This window comes from Geotrypetes seraphini, chromosome 12 (genome assembly GCF_902459505.1).
Source record: "Geotrypetes seraphini chromosome 12, aGeoSer1.1, whole genome shotgun sequence".
Lineage (NCBI taxonomy): Eukaryota > Metazoa > Chordata > Amphibia > Gymnophiona > Dermophiidae > Geotrypetes > Geotrypetes seraphini.
In genome coordinates this window covers 85,117,287-85,135,172 of record NC_047095.1, presented here as the reverse complement: position 1 = coordinate 85,135,172, position 17,886 = coordinate 85,117,287, and the positions used below count along the sequence as shown (strand labels likewise).

Sequence of the window (17,886 nt, the reverse complement as noted above, 5' to 3'; positions counted from 1 at the left end):
ACTTTTCTTTATCTGTTTTCCTGGTGGGTGTTGTAATGTGGTTGAAAACAGTTTTGCTTTCATGCAAGCTTCTTTTGTTTTCATATAGAAAGTATTCATTGTCTGACTGATTGACCCCTGCTTCAGTCTGCTATTTGCATGCACAGAGTAGGTGGAGAAAAGAATTTCAAGTTGAATTTTAAATATTTTCCTTATCGTATGCTCAAGTGGCTTTTAGAAATTCCTGTTAACAGCATGTTAGATTGTTTTCCTATATACAGTCATGGTCAAAAGTTTGCAGCCATTACTTTTTTTAATTTGTATTACAGATTTCCAAAGACGCACAAAACAAGGTGCTAGGCATTGATCTTGCCAGTTTTCTGCAGAACTAGCTTTGATCCATTGTGTCAGATTTTCTACATACTTTGGATTGTTTATCACCACCTTCTGTTTCATCACTATCCATACATTTTCAATAATGTTCAAATCAGGGCTACTGATATTTTTTTGCCAAAGTTCCAGCAGTTACACTCATTACTGAGCCAGCCATGCTTTACGAGGGGCTGATGAAACGTTTTCAGCCCAGCCAAGAAAAGAATGATTTAGAGCCATGAAACTTATAAGTTATTCCACACTTTTCTTGACACTTTTCGTTTCAATGATATGAAATGAAATGAAAAGTATCAAAAAAAGTGAACATAAGAATTGCTGCTGGGTCAGACCACTAGTCCATCGTGCCCAGCAGTCTGCTCACGTGACAGCCCTTAGGTCAAAGACAAGTGCCCTATTTGAGTCTAGCCGTACCTGCGTATATTCTGGTCCAGCAGGAACTTATCTAACCTTTTCTTGAATCCCTGAAGGGTGCTTTCCCCTATGACAGCCTCTAGAAGAGCGTTCCAGATTTCTACCACTCTCTGGGTGAAGAAGAACTTCCTTACTACTGCTGCCCAATTCACGATTTGAATTGGTTCACCAATTCACTTTGGGTGAATCGATTCGAATCAATTTAAATTAAAAAAAATTAGCTTCCCGATTCGGTTGACCCTCGCCCCCTAAAGCAGGAGCGGCAGCACTGCTCTTGCTGGCCAGCCGCTGCCGCACCTGCTTTAGAGGGGGAGGGTCATTTGGGAAGTGCTGCTGTCCGGCTTCCCCCCTTTTCATCCAGTTCCCCTCATCTGGCGTCTGGCTTCCCCACCCCCCGGCCTCCCACTTCCCCCCCTGGCCTCCCCACACCGTTTACCTTTGAGGAGCAGCCTGCAGACAAGATCGTGGTGCTAGCGATCTTTGCACTGCTTCAGAGCTGTTTCCTCCGCCGCAATCCTGCTGATGTCAGAGGAGGGGAGGGACCGCGGCAGAGGAAACAGCCCCGAAGTAGTGCAAGGATCGCTAGCACCGCGATCTTGTCTGCAGGCTGCTCCTATAAGGTAAACAGTGCAGTGAGGCCAGGGGGGAAGCTGGACACCAGTGGGAGGCCAGGGAGAACACGCAGGCCTTCCGGGGGTTGGGGTGAGCAGTCCTTCGGGGTGTGGGGTGGGACAGGCCTTCAGGGGGGACAGGCAGGCAGGCCTTCAGGGGTAGGATGCAGGCCTTAAAGGGGGGACAAGCCTTCAAGGGGGGGCACAGGCCTTCAGGGATGGTGGCACAGGCCTTCAGGGGGGATAGACTTTCAGGGGAGGGGGCCCTGGTATAGAAGTACAGGGAGGGAAGGGGGGTTCAAAGAGACATGCATATGCCGGACTTTGGGGGGGAAGAAATAATGGGTCTAAAAATAGAGGAGAGGGAGAGAGATGATGGACAATGGGATTTAGGGAGGGAAGAAACAGAAAGGGAGAGAAGTTGGACACAAGGGATGGTGTGGAGGGGGGATAGAGATACTAGTAGTTGGGAAGAGAAAGGGAGAGATGGTGGACCCTGGGGTGGTGGGGAAGGAGGAAGAGATGCTGGATAAAAGGGTAGTTGAGAAAAGGTGAATCTGTGGAAGGAGACAAAAAAGGAAAGATGCCAGACCTCCAGGGGAGGGAAGGGAAACGGAATGGGAGGACAGAGATGGCAGATGGATGGTTAGCATGGAGAAAGAAGAAAGAAGGAGACCCTGGCAAGCAAGTTATCAGAAGACAACCAGAGCCTGGGACCAACAAGATTTGAATATTGACCAGACAACAAAAGGTAGAAAAAATAATTTTATTTTCTATTTTGTGATTGCAATATGTCAGATTTGAAAAGTGAGCTGGTGTTAGACCGCAAATGTGAGCTAGGATTTAACAGAGAGAGGAAAAGTCCTTTTTTGTTTCTTTATTTTGTTTACCCCACAGGACCAGTGGGGTTAGGAGAAGCCAAAGAGGGTGAAGAAGCTATAAAATAAACCCACCAGGATGTTTGAAAAAAATACCCAATTGGGCAGGAAAATCAAATTGAATTGAAAAACCAATTCAATAGGCTGAATCGAATAAAAAATTTTTTTCTTGAATTGGGCAGCACTATTCCTTACATTTGTATAGAATCTATCCCCTTTTAACTTTAGCGAGTGCCCTCTTGTTCTCTTCACCTCAGAGAGGGTGAACAATCTCTCTTTCTCTACTAAGTCAATTCCCTTCAATATCTTGAATCGATCATGTCCCCTCTCACTCTCCTTTTTTCAAGGGAGAAGAGGCCCAGTTTCTCTAGCCTCTCATTGTACGGCAACTCCTACAGTCCCTTAACCATTTTTGTCGCTCTTCTCTGGACCCTTTCGAGTAGTACTATGTCCTTTTTCATGTACGGCGACCAGTGTTGGATGCGGTACTCCAGGTGGGGGCGCACCATGGCCTGGTAGGGTTGCACTGTTCGCTGACGATGCCAAACTTTGCAACATAGTAGGCAAAAGCCTATTACCTGACAATATGACACATGATCTACTGCTGCTGGAAAGATGGTCAACTACTTGGCAGCTAGGCTTCAATGCTAAAAAATGCAAGATAATGCACCTGGGCAAGAGTAATCCGCGTAGAACTTATGTACTGAATGGAGAAACATTGGTTAAGACCACTGCAGAATGCGATCTAGGGGTGATTATTTTTTTTTTTTTTTTTTTAATTTTTATTTATTTATCATTTTAATGCATCCTATACAAGATGTTTAAAGAAATACAGAAATATATTATTCTCTTAGTCATATTACATACCAAGAATTGAAATTTAAACATCCATATAAATCATATAATACAGTCCACAACTTAAGGAGAAGAGACAAGATGAAAGTAAAACCCCTCGGGAAAGGGGAATATACAAAGGAAACTAAAAACTTTAAGAAATAGAGCAGTCAGATCTTACCTATCCAAAGTAACCTTAACCGCATTATTAACCTGTATCATTCGGACTGTGTAGAGATTCCTTTACCTTCAAGGAAAAAACCTAATTGGGAAGGTTCGAAAAATATATATTTACTTCCTTGATAGGAAATAAAACATTTACAAGGAAATCGCAACTGGAAACTTGCCCCCAAAGCAATCACCTTTGATCTATGTAACAGAAATTCTTTCCTTCTGGACTGCGTCCACCTTGAAACATCAGGAAATATATATACCCTTTCCCCCAAATAGGAAATCTGCTTTAAATTGAAATATAATTTCAGCAACATTTCTTTATCTTGAAGAAATACCAACGAGACCAATAAAGTTGCTCTTCCCTGAATTTCAATGTCAGAAGATTGCAGAATATCAGAAACATCTAATTGAACATTTTCATCTGCTGTAGCTTTTTCTTTCTGCACTTGTTTTATATAGTAAATTCTTTGTATCGGGGGAAGACTTACTTCAGGTACATTTAAGACATTCAACATAAAGTTCTTAAAGAGTTCTTTAGTAGACATAAACTTGGCAACCGGAAAATTAAGAATCCTCAAATTTAAATTTTTCTGCTGATTTTCCAGGTTTTCAATCTTCCTCAAAATCATCATTTTTTCTGTTGTTTGTTTGGTAATTAGATTCTTAGTCTCTGTTGTTGCTTTATCTAAGTTTTTTAATTCCACTTGGTGTTGCTGAGTAATAGTCTCTAAGGAGCTTATCCTGGAGGTAGAATTCTGGGTCATAGTAACAAAGTTAGAACATACCAGGTGAAGATTCTCAATTACAGTCCAAATGGAGTCCAGAGTAACAGCCTGTGGTTTTACCAATGGTCCAAGGAGGGGGACACCAGCCGACCCAAGCACGGCTCCTGCTCCAGCGATGGAAGTCTGGGCTCCTGCCACCTCCCCACCGCCGGTCACCGTCGGCTCCTCTCCCCCAGAACGCTGCCTCTCCAACGTCGAGGTCAGCGTGTCTGCTGCATGTTCCACTTCCGGGTCAACTTCGGAGAGAGAGCAAGCCTCACCCCACACTCCGGGGGAGCCCTCCCGCCAGCTCCGCTGCAGCGAAGATTCTCCGGGATTGGGAGGGGTATGCGGTCCTCGCGGGCTCAACGAGAGCGACATCTCGCCGTCCAAGCTATGGATTCCCGGTTCCACAGCAGCGGAAACGCCCGACATGGAAGAGGGGACTGTGAATGCTGTTATCACAGTCTGCCTCGGCGTCGAGAAGCCCGGGGTAGGTGGAGGGATACCCCTCGGTTTCCCTCTTCTTTTAGGCATGAAATTATCGTTTTTAAAAGTAGAATAAAGAAATTTTTCCCTTTCAAGACGGGAGTGCTTCTCTCAGCGTCCTGCTCCTGACGCCATCTTGTCCCCCAGGGGTGATTATTAGTGAGGATATGAAGGCTGCCAATCAAGTGGAGAAGGCTTCCTCCAGGGCAAGACAGATGATGGGTTGCATCCGCAGAGGATTTGTCAGCAGGAGACCTGAAGTAATGATGCCGTTATACAGATCCATGGTGAGGCCTCACTTGGCGTATTGTGTTCAGTTCTGGAGACCACACTACCGTAAGGACATACTGAGGATCGAGTTGGTTCAACGAATGGCGACAAGGATGGTCTTGGGGCTCAAGGATCTCACGTATGAAGAAAGACTAAAAAAGTTGCGGCTGTACTCACTTGAGGAAAGAAGAGAACGGGGAGACATGATTGAAACGTATAAGTACATCACGGGATGTATCGAGTTAGAAGATGATCTCTTCTGTCTTATGGGACCCTCAACCACCAGAGGGCATCCGCTGAAAATCAGGGGAGGGAAATTTCGCAGCGACTCCAGAAAGTTCTTCTTCACTGAGAGAGTGGTGGATCATTGGAATGGACTCCCATTGCAGGTGATTGAGGCCAGCAGCGTAATGGATTTTAAGAGGAAATGGGATATTCACATGGGATCTCTAGGGGAGTGAACTCCGGGGACGGATAATTGGAATGGGCAGACTTGGTGGGCTATAGCCCTTTTCTGCCGTCGTTTTCTATGTTTCTATGTTTCATGAGAATAACACATCATTCTCTTCTTGGTTGGTCTGAGAACTTTTCAGTGGCCCTTTCTGTACAGCATTTGTTTCATAGTATGGTTTATCATCCTGTTGAAAATAGGTAATATTGTGCATGTGCATGAAAATTGGGAGTTTTTCCTTTGGTACATTTGAATAAGCCATCCCATTGACTGTTGTATTCTTTAGCGTAATCCATCACTCTACTCAAATAGGCCCTAAGACTGTACATAGGGACCTATATTACCTTTCTAAAATAGACTTCAGATAGATAATGTGTTTGGATTTCTCACATAAATATCCAGTTTTAAAGTCAGGCTCCTGATGTTATCCTTTTATCATCTCATTAAACTCTGCCTCATTTTAAATCCAGTATAATGAAATGCATGGAAAACTTTTTAGGTATAATGCTACTGCTACTAATCATTTCTATATCATCTTCTATAGAAAGATGTACACAGCGCTGTACATTTAACATTCAATAGCTGGTCCCTACTCAGAAGAGCTTGCAATCTCAGGGTTGGGGAATTTCTGGTAGAAGGAATGGTACAATGGGTAAAGGTATCTGACAGTGAGAGGAATTTAAGAGTTGAAAGCAGCTTTAAAAAAAAGTGGGCTTTTAGCTTGGATTTGAATACTACTAGAGGCGGAGTATGACGTATTGACTCTGGCAGCCTGTTCAGGCATACAGCTTGGCAAGAAAGAAGGGACAGGAATGTGGAGTTGGCGGTGGAAGAGAAGGTACACATAAGAGGAGTTTACCTGATAAACGGAGTTCGGGGGGGGAGATAAGTTAGGAGATTTATTGAGGGGCTACAGAGTGAATATACTTATAAGTCAGTAAGAGGAGTTTGAACTGTATTCAGAAATTGATGTGGAGCCAATCAAGTGACTTGAGGAGAGGGATAATGTGAGTATGGCGGCTCTCACGGAATGAGTCATGCAGCAGCATTTTGAAAGGATTGAATGGGTGAGAGATAGATGAGCGGGAGACCTGAGAGAAGTACGTTACAGTAGCCTAAGTGTGAGTTGATGAGAGAGTGGACAAGGGTTCTAGTAGTGTGCTCAGAGAGGAGAGGTTGGACCTTGGTAATATAGAGGAGGAAGCGACAGGTCTTAGTGGTCTGCTGGATCTGAGCAGAGAAGGAGAGACCACCCCGAGGTTGCAAGCTGACGAAACAGGGAGGAGGTATGTGTTATCCACAAAAATAGAGAATGGCAGGAGGGGGGAGCTGAGTTTAGGCGGAAAGATAAGGAGTTCAATTTTAGCCATATTTATTTTGAGATAGGAGTGAGACATCCAAGTGGCAATGTCAGACAGACAGGCAGGCAGGCTGAGATTCGGGCCTGAATTCCTGTAGAGATATCTGGTGTGGAGAGGTAGATCTAGGAGTCATCAGCATAGAGGTGATATTGAAAACCATGGGAGGCGATCGGAGTCCGGGCGCTCTGACGCTGCTGGTGACTCGCTGGGGGTGGGTGGAGCTTCCTCTCGCCGCTACCCCGCTCTGCCTGCCTTCACCTGCTCTCTCTCCCTCGCGTCCTCCATGCTCTCACCAGCGCTTCTCCTCTCACCCTCTGCTCTCCCGCTGGTGCCTGCTTGAGCCTGCTGCCTCCCCGACTCGGCCCGAAGGGATCATCTGGTTGCAGGAGAACAAGTTCAGGGCTCCCACTGATTCAGAACCAATGCTAGGAAGTTCTTCTTCTCCCAAAGAGTGATGGACACCTGGAATGCACTTCCGGAGGGTGTGATAGGACAGAGTACTGTATTGGGGTTCAAGAAGGGATTAGATATTTTCCTGAAGGGTATAGATAGAGGATTACTATACAGGTCATGGACCTGATGGGCCGCCACTTGAGCGGACTGCTGAGCATGATGGACCCCTGGTCTGACCCAGCAGAGGCACTGCTTATGTTCTTATGTATTATGATAAATTGTATAATTTCTATTACGATATTATAACTTAATAATAATAGAAATGTAATGTATATTATATATAAAATTGCCCTACGAACCCACCCTGAATCCTCCCCTCTCCCCCTTACTGGTCCCTGGAAAAATTTGCTTCTATAAAAGCGGTCCTTGGTGTCAAAAAGGTTGGGGACCACTGCTGTATAGGATGCCTGTCGGCTTCTGAGACCAGGCGTCCTATACAGAATCTGGGCCCTAGAGTATGGAATCCTACAGGGACTAACAGAAGATTATCGAAGGTAAAAACCTAATCTTCCAATGGTAGAAATATGGACTACAGTACATTTCCTCTCTCACTGAGATCTTGATGTTATTTGCAGTTATTTGCATTTTTTCCAGAAATTTAGCTTATCAGATTATGATCCTAATTGATAATTTGGTTATGACTTGCTAGTTTTAAGTTCTTGTATTTCCAGACATTTTAAACTGGTTTCTTGTCTATGGAATTCACTCTGAACTGTTAAGGTAGTGGCGGTATAGAAGACATGGTATAATATAACAAATGTAGCATAACAGATAGTCATTACTTTAAAATTTACTTAATTTGCATGCTCAATCAGTAGGTTGCAATTGTTAGCATATTCTTAGAATTGTGATATGCCTTTTCTAGGTTCAATCACCTGTGGACTCTGCAACAATGTCCCCTGTGGAGCGGACTGCTGCCTGGGTCTTGAATAACGGACAGTATGAGGATGAGGAAGAGGAGTCAACGGAACAAAATAAAGATGATATTAAACCAGCTGAGAAGGTTAGGAAGCCTCAAAATCTGAACACTAGTATGGTCTCTAAATAGTAACCAAAAAAATAAATACATTTATATTGAACACATGATAACAAACACAAAAAGGGATTGAAATAGTACAAGTCTAAAATTTGTGAGCAGTAACAATAATTTTCAGTAGTGAATCTAGTTAGCATTTCATGCTTACTGGACACCATCATGTTTCTTGATACCTAAAAATGTCATATTTTCTTTTTCATTCAAATCATATTTAAGATAATGATATCTTTAATATTGTCAACTAGTGAGTTCTAGAGAAGATATCAGAAAATAAAAACTTTTATGTTCTACAAGGGAGTGTTCAATATTTACCTGAGTAGGGAAGAAGAGTTTTCAAAAGCATTTTATTTTTCAGTATAGTCCCCTGATAGTTTAGTTTATTTCTAGTCCATCCACCTTTATCCAAAGCTTCATACACTTCAACCACTTTTCCTGCAATTACTTTTAACTCCTTTAAAAATAATTTTTCTGTTTGACCTTCAAACCAGGATGTCACAGCTTCCTTGATGTCTTTATCACTACAGAGATATTTCTTCAAAACTTGGAACAGGAAATAATCTGAGGGAACCAGGTCAGGACTGTAGGGTGGAAAGTGCAGCTGTTGAAAACTAGATTCTCGAATGGCAACCTCTGATTGTCATGACATGTGCACCGGCGCATTGTCGTGAAGAAGCAGCATGCCTGCTATGAGCTTTTTCCTCATCTTTTCTCCTTGATTGTCTCCTGCAAAGTGGTCATTGTGTTGGTGTAACTCTCTCCAGTTATAGTTGTCTTATGTGGCATGAACTCCAAAAGCAAAAGTCCTTTATCATCCCGGAAGATATCTCATCTCCAGCCACCAAACGATGAGAAAAAATTCACTTGGTCTTCACGGAGCATCTCCAAGTTCTCCTGACTGCATTGGAGCTTCGTGGCCTTCTGGCATTCGTGGCCTGTCTTGCACTAACATTGGACATGCCTGACTTCATGAATCATTTTCCAAACTGTACCTGCTGAGATGCCCATTTCTTCAGCTATTTGGGAAAACTTAATTCGATTGTCTGATAAAATTAAATCCTTAACTTTCTTGCACGTTTGGTAGAAGTTGCTTCCACGGGCTGTCCAGTGTGAGGGTCATCTTCAATGGATTCTCTAACCCATTTAAACTGGCACTCCAAAATTTTACTATGTAGGATGATTGGGCAGACTCACCATAAACTGCAATCATGTGTTCATGGATCTCCTGTGGCTTTTTCCCTTCTTTTGAGAGAAATTTTATCACCGAACAGTGCTCCAAATCTAGCAGTTTCTTACCTGATTCGCACAAGGACTTTCCTGACATCCTGTCTCTTGGATTGTTAGATTTGCACTGAGCTGCAACTATGCATGAGTAACCCTGAGATTTGTTGCAACATGCTACTTTCTTTCATACTCAGATAAATTATTAAATACCCCTCATATTTTAGATTTCTTAGGTATTTTGAGAATTTTCTGATGCAATAGTTAATGAGAAATTGTAAAGTTAATTAGTATTGAATGAAGGTTAATAGAGCATGATAGGTAGAGCTGATGTCACTTCACAATGAAGGTAATTTCTGTAAAGTTCTTTTTAAAAAAGCAACCTTGTAAAATTTGTTTTCCTTCAACAAACAGGACTGAATGAAGAACATATGTGGGTGATATCTGACAACACTGTGACTGAACTTATCTTCTAGAACTCAGAAGTTTAGTGTAAAATTTAGAGCATGCATGGTCCTTCGCACTTGCAGCTGTTTCTGCAGCTTGTCAATGTTGTTGTTTCTGTTGAATGGATGCGAAACAAAGCTCTCCTGACAAAATTTCATCTTGCTTTGCATTTCTTTTCTTTTTTTTATGCTGGCAAAAGTTCTTGGTTTTCTCACTTCTTGGGATACCTCTCTTGATATTTAGAATTGAACAAAATGGAGTTTTTATGATTCTGTCGGATTCTGTGTGGGAGGCCTCTGAGCTGAAGATTTTCAGCCCTTCTGCTTGTGTTGTATAACTTCGGGTCACAACTTACAAAACTGTATACTCTTCGCAGTTATGATGGTGGCTCAACAGAATGACAGTGTAGAACATCCACTGTGATCATCTTTATACTCTCCATGAATGTTATCTACCAGACAACCCATATTATGATGATTTCCTTCATCAATTTCTTGAGGCCAATATATCCCACCTGCTCAGGAGCTTGACAGGAGCACTGTATGGAGTCGTCTGCACCTTGCTGTAAAATTCATGTGACGCTTCTATTGTGCAATAGTGAGCAAGTACTTCAGTAGGCAGCCTCCCCCAGGCAGTCATCTTTCTTCACCCCTGTGCTTCTCTGGCGCACTGATTTTGTGCAAGCCCAGCAGAATTGTACAGGTCTGTATGCTGCCCATCATAATGGTGCATTATTTTCTTTCTGTACAGAATTTGAGGTCTATGCTGAATCTCTGTTCCAGGTTCCCATAGTATAGTTTTCCAGATGACCTTCCACTGCACAGTTGCACACATCCTCCTGTACAGTCTACAGTCTCCCACTGCACAGTCTCTGGATGGCACCCTTCTACCATGCTTTCCATATTACTGTACCAATATTCCTGTCCTACAGAGATGCTACTTGCTTATCTCTTCTTTAAGAATGTGTTAAAAGCATTCTGACAAGGATTTCTCCCTCAGGACACTTCTATTTTAACTATATTTCTGTGATCCAAAATCTACAGTTATATTGTTTCTAAATGTCTCTTCATTACATTCCCTAATGTGGTGATAGTATGGCCAGGTTAACATCTTGCAGACAGTGATAAGAATCACACAGTATAGTTACTCTACCTTTGCTATATAGGGTTCATCTTATTTTAACCTGTACCTTTTCTTGTTTATTATTGATGTGTTCATACTGGTGAATTCATGTGTTTTGTATTGGTCCATACTGGTTTATTATTGATTGTCCATATTTGTGAACTCATGCCAAGTATTCTGTTTCTAACAGTGGCCAATCCAGGTCACAAGTACCTGGCAAGATCCCAAAAGAGTACAACAGATTTGGTGCTGCTTATCCTAGAGACAGGCAGTGGATTTTTCCCATCTATCTTAATAATGGTTTATAGGGTTTTCTTTTAGGACATTATCCAAACCTTTTTTAAACACTTCCAAGCTAACTGCTTTTACCATATTCCCTGGCAACAAATTCCAGAGTTTATTTACAGATTGAGTGAAGAAATATTTTATCCAATTTGTTTTAAATTTTACTACTTAGTAAATTCATTGCATTTCCCAAGCAATTCACATCTACGCATTCCATTACACTCAAATTTTATATTTATTTATTCAATTTTCTATACCATCCTCCCAAGGGAGGTCCGAATGGTTTACATTAATTTATTCAGGTACTCAAGCATTTTTCTCTGTCTGTCCCGGTGGGCTCACAATCTCTCTAATGTACTCCGATCAAATCTTTCTTAAGCCATCTCTTCCTCATATGGAAGTTATCCTATGCGCTTTATCATTTTCATTGCCCTTCACTATAACTTTTCTAATTCTTCTATATCTTTTCTGAGATGCAGCAACCAGAATTGTATACAATATTTGTGGTAGAGTTGCACCATGGAGTGATACAGTAGTACAGTGGTGCCTCACACAACGAACTTAATTCGTTCCAGGAGCAAGTTTGTTATGCGAAAAGTTCGTTATGTGAAACGCGTTTTCCCATAACAATACATGTTAAAAAAAATAATTCGTTCTGTAGCATAAAATATGCTAAGGTGACATAAAAAAAGATAAATTTTTGGTTACTATTTTTATTTAGATACATCTAAAAACATAATTGTTTTTTAAAACAACACACATTTTTTAAATTTAAAGACAGACTAAGTAGAGTCTAATTTTACAGTGAGAGAGGGCAGAGTCTCAGCGGCAAAAACTGGGACTTAACTGTTCATTTTTTTTTTTTTTCTACCGTGTTTCCCCGATGATAAGGCAGGGCCATCAAATAAGACAGCCCCCCCTTTTTAGAAAAAAATGTAAAATAAGGCACCCCCCCCCGCAAATAAGCCACCCACCGATAACTGCGCTTACCCGAAGCGGGTGGTACGGTGGGTGACTCCGTGTGGTCCCTGGCACCCCCGACACGATCGGGGCAAGAGGGAGCTCAAGCCCTCTTGCCCCCCCGACTCCCCGACATGATCGGGGCAAGAGGGAGCTCAAGCCCTCTTGCCCCCCCGACTCCCCGACACGATCGGGGCAAAAGGGAGCTCAAGCCCTCTTGCCCCCCCGACTCCCCGACACGATCGGGGCAAAAGGGAGCCCAAGCCCTCTTGCCCCGCCGATTCCCCAACTCCCCGACAATATCGGGCCAGGAGGGAGCCCAAGTCCTCCTGGCCACGGCGACCCCCTAACCCCACCCTGCACTACATTACGGGCAGGAGGGATCCCAGGCCCTCCTGCCCTCGACGCAAACCCCCCCCCCCCCCAACGACCGCCCCCCCCCCCAAGAACCTCCGACCGCCCCCCCCAGCCGACCCGCGACCCCCCTGGCCGACCCCCACGACACCCCCAACCCCCTTCCCCGTACCTTTCTGTAGTTGGCCGGACAGACGGGAGCCAAACCCGCCTGTCCGGCAGGCAGCCAACGACGGAATGAGGCCGGATTGGCCCATCCGTCCCAAAGCTCCGCCTACTGGTGGGGCCTAAGGCGCCTGGGCCAATCAGAATAGGCCCGGGAGCCTTAGGTCCCTCCTGGGGGCAGGGCCTGAGGCACATGGGCCCAACCCGACCATGTGCCTCAGGCCCTGCCCCCAGGAGGGACCTAAGGCTCCCGGGCCTATTCTGATTGGCCCAGGCGCCTTAGGCCCCACCAGTAGGCGGAGCTTTGGGACGGATGGGCCAATCCGGCCTCAATCCGTCGTTGGCTGCCTGCCGGACAGGCGGGTTTGGCTCCCGTCTGTCCGGACAACTACAGAAAGGTACGGGGAAGGGGGCTGGGGGTGTCGTGGGGGTCGGCCAGGGGGGTCGCGGGTCGGCTGGGGGGGCGGTCGGAGGTTCTTGGGGGGGGGGGGCGGTCGTTGGGGGGGGGGGGGGTTTGCGTCGAGGGCAGGAGGGCCTGGGATCCCTCCTGCCCGTAATGTAGTGCAGGGTGGGGTTAGGGGGTCGCCGTGGCCAGGAGGACTTGGGCTCCCTCCTGGCCCGATATTGTCGGGGAGTTGGGGAATCGGCGGGGCAAGAGGGCTTGGGCTCCTTTTTGCCCCGATCGTGTCGGGGAGTCGGGGGGGCAAGAGGGAGCCAGGCGGAGAGAGGGCAGTTAAGCGCAGTGCCTGCGCGGAAGGATGCAGCTCGGGCGACTTCGTTGTGTGAAACGAAGTTCGTTGTAGGGAGCAAGACATAAAGTTCGTTGTGCGCAGCGTTCGCTGTGCGAGGCGTTCGTTATGCGAGGCACCACTGTATTATAATATTCTCAGTTTTGTTCTCCATTCCTTTCCTAATGCTATGTTCCAGTTAACCAGTTCTGATGTCAATTGAGTACATTTCTGGTCTCATGACATGCTTCTGTAAGATCATTGACTTATTATATTTTATACTTATCTATTATCATTTATAGCAAAGCATTGAACAGGTATGTATACTTTTATTGCTGCCTTTCTGACATCCATCTTCAGGTAACAATTACAAATACATCAATAAGCTCAAAATATCAGGAAATAAAATCAAAACATAACCACAATTTTCCCAGTACTTATTTTTCTTCAGCAGTGGGTTTATGTATGCCATACTCACACTCTCCCCCATGCAGTCTTTGTTTTCCAGTTTGTAGAGTTTTGGCCTCCAAAAGCTAGACAAAAAATTTCCACAATAAAAAGGTATCATCTTATTTTCTCTTTTGTTTTATTTTTATTTATGAAATGTTAGAGTGCACTAACATGGCCACTACATAATTTATTCTAAAATAAAAACAATTTCTACCTTTGTTGACTGCTAATTTAATTTCTATTTTTTTATTTGCATTTTGAGATAAGACATAGTTCTCTCATAATCAAATGGAAAAGAAAAGGAAACCATATAGATTACTATCCCTAGAGAGATACAAGAAAAGAGAAATCAGAAACTTGATGAATTAACAGCCCATATTATAGGAGAGGGTAAGATTAATCATAGAGGAAAATCTAAGAATATGTCTTAAATATCATGAGACTGGTATTGAGTGTGCTGAAGTGTAACATAGCACAGGGAAATGAAAAAAGTAGCACCTATAGCTAATACTCAGTTCTTCAAAGCCAAAAATACTTTGCTTGATAATTAAGTGTTCAGGACACATCTAGAAAAATCTGTGTAGTTTTTCTGCAGAAAACCATAGATTTCTTTTTTTAAGTAAGCTCTTAAAACAGCAGAATTATCCTCTTCATGAAGGAAAGTTATCAGGGAGGTGGCCCTAGCAAGGATGAAATCTGTAGAATATTTCAGAAATGCAGTCAGATCTGCACTAACTGCTGGACCCAAAACTGCCTGGTCACCCTCCTGACCTTCCAAAGAGAGCTTTACTTGTGGACAAGTAATAATACTTAACCAAAATCATGTCTTCAAGGTCATTTCATTTTTTCTAAATGTATTGGTCTCGGGCTTTGGTTTCTGTTTTTCACTGTCATCTCAACTCTTTTACCTGTCTATTTATCGTTTCTCTTTCTTCCTTTCTTCATTCCCTCGACTATCCATCCCCAACATTGATTTTTTTTTTTCAGCTTTCTTACATTTATTTTTCTTCCTCTGTCCAGATTTCATTGGCTCTTATTATCTAGTCTTCAGTTTCTCTCTTTTATACTATCTAGTCTTTAGTTTTCCATCTCTTTGCCTCATCCCAGCTCTCCCATTCCTCTTCCTCTTGTTCCCTAGTCTTTCACTAATTTCTCTCTCACAGTTCATAGTCAAATGCGCGCAAGACAAAAACGCGCGGACAATTGCGCGAAGACAATTGAGCGCAATGACAATTGCACGCAAGACAACTGAGCGCAGGACTTTTGCGCTTAATTGTCTTGCACTTAATTGTCTTGCGCTCAGTTGTGGTTGCGCTCAATTGTCTTCGCACAATTGTCCGCACACGTTTGTCTTACGCCCATTTGACTTGCCACCCTCTCTCACATACACAAACACATTCTCCGTCTTCCATCTAGCATCTTTATTCTATCTTCCTACCATCAATTCAGCATCTCCCATCTTTCTCCTTATCTTTCCATCCAGCATCTTCCCTCTCTTTCTGTGTTTCTTCCTTTCCATCCAGCGTCTCTCCCCTCCCCTAGCATTTTGTGTTCCCCTTCCCATTCACTCCTACCCCTTTCCACTGGTACCCTCGCTATTGCAGCTTCCCTGCAGCAGCAATAAAAAGAAAACGGGCACAATTCTGCTGGCTCTACCAATCCAATTCCCCTCCAAAAACAAGAAGACAACTTTGGAGGGTATGAGACCCACAGAGCTGCAGCCACATGAATAGAGACTGTTTTCTGTTGTTCTGCTGCTGCTGCTACTACTGCTGCTGGTGGTCTTGAGAAGCAGCAGAGGATGGTGACAGAAGGATGGAGATAGAGAAGGTTATGGTTGGGGCTAAGACTCCATAAGCTTATATCAGGTTCCTATGATTATTCCCTATAGCATTAACAAAGCCAAGTAGTTTTCTACCCCCAATAACTCCGGCAAGAAAGACTGTTTTCTTCTTGCAAATAATTATCATCCATGTCTTAAATATACTGTATAAAGGCAAAGACAATATATAAGGTGATGAAATGTGTTAACAATTTAACACTATTATAGCTTCAGTAATTCCTGTTTACCAAGGCAAAGACTGTGGAAAACAATATTCTTGAGATGATCTTTATTAAAAGCAAATGATCTTTATTGAAAACAAGTACATCCTCTTATAAGGAGCAGCTGACCAATGAATAGCAATGGGTTAGCTACTCCTTACAAGTGGATATTACATTGAGATTGAGGGGGTAGGGGAGTGAAATGTTTTTCATGAATATTATTGAAAGATGATAGTGTTGTTTTTCATGTATCTGTATGCACTGATTTTAATTTAAAAATGAATAAAGATATTAAAAAACAAACAAACCCCCATACACAAGATAAAAACAAACCATGGCTCCAGAACATGTGCCTGCTTGGAGAAGAGCAAACTGTCTGCATCTGGCAGAGTGCATCCTTCAGGGATCTATTCAGCCAGCTTGCTGAATATTTGTAGAGCTAAGGGTTCCGGGCCCTCAGCATTTGCTTGCATCCTTGACTCAGTCAGGAGCTTGAGCGCAGGCTGTTAAGCCTTTGGGGTGAACATAAGAACATAAGAAATGCCTCTGCTGGGTCAGACCCGAGGACAATCGTGCCCAGCAGTCCGCTCACGCGGTGGCCCAGCAGGTCCAGGACCTGTGCAGTAATCTTCTATCTATACCCCTCTATCCTCTTTTCCAGTAGGAATTTGTCCAATCTTTTCTTGAACCCCAGTACCGTACTCTGCCCAATCACATCCTCTGGAAGTGCATTCCAGGTGTCCACCACACGTTGGGTAAAAAAGAACTTCCTAGTATTTGTTTTGAATCTGTCTCCTATCAACTTTTCCGAGTGCCCTCTTGTTCTTTTATTATTCGAAAGTTTGAAGAATCTGTCCCTCTCTACTCTCTCTATGCCCTTCATGATCTTGTAAGTCTCTATCATATCCCCTCTAAGTCTCCTCTTCTCCAGGGAAAAGAGACCCAGCTTCTCCAATCTCTCAGCATATGACAGGTTTTCCATCCCTTTTATCAGACGCGTCGCTCTCCTCTGAACCCCCTCGACTAACGCCATATCCTTCTTAAGGTACGGCGACCAATATTGGACGCAGTACTCCAAATGCGGGCGCACCATTGCCCGATACAACGGCAGGATAACCTCTTTTGTTCTGGCTGTAATACCTTTTTTGATTATACCAAGCATTCTATTCGCTCTCTTAGCGGCCGCTGCACACTGTGCCGTCGGCTTCATTGTCATGTCCACCAATACCCCCAAGTCCCTTTCCTGGGTACTCTTATTCAATAATATCCCTCCCATTTTATAGTTGTACCTCGAGTTTCTGCTCCCCACATGTAATACCTTACATTTCTCAACGTTGAACTTCATCTGCCATCTCGTCGCCCAATCTTCTAGTTTGTTCAAGTCCCTTTGCAATTCTTCACATTCCTCTGTAGTCCGAGCTCCATTAAATAGTTTAGTGTCGTCCGCAAATTTTATTATCTTGCACTTCGTCCCTGTTTCTAGATCATTTATGAAGATATTAAATAGTAGCGGCCCAAGCACCGAGCCCTGCGGGACACCACTCGTGACCCTCCTCCAGTCGGAGTAGTGGCCCTTCACTCCTACTCTTTGTTTTCTACCCTCCAACCAGTTTCTGATCCATCTATGTACGTCTCCTTCCACCCCATGGTTTTTTAGTTTCCGGAGTAGACGTTCATGGGGCACCTTGTCAAAGGCTTTTTGGAAATCTAGATATATGATGTCAATGGGGTCTCCTTTGTCCATCTGTTTGTTAATCCCTTCGAAGAAGTGCAATAAGTTTGTTTGGCATGATCGTCCCTTGTAGAAACCATGCTGGCTGGCTATCAGAAGTTCGTGCTTTTCAAAATGTTGATCAATGCTTTCTTTTATCAGTGCTTCTGCCATTTTCCCAGGAACTGAAGTCAGGCTCACTGGCCTGTAGTTTCCCGGATCACCTCTTGATCCCTTTTTAAAGATGGGCGTAACGTTGGCTATCTTCCAATCCTCCGGGATCTCGCCTGTTTTTAGGG

The 17,886-nt window shown here is 43.7% G+C and overlaps 1 protein-coding gene across 4 annotated transcripts in view; it reads left to right on the top strand.

The window, feature by feature from the left end:
* Nucleotides 1–17,886, top strand: part of RASAL2 (RAS protein activator like 2) — a 502,399-nt gene that overhangs the window by 429,618 nt on the left and 54,895 nt on the right. For all 4 annotated transcript variants that reach the window (XM_033915463.1, XM_033915461.1, XM_033915464.1 and 1 more), the window contains exon 15: nt 7,934–8,071. In XM_033915463.1, the coding sequence (XP_033771354.1) occupies nt 7,934–8,071 (138 nt within the window). The remainder of the gene's footprint in view (nt 1–7,933; nt 8,072–17,886) is intronic.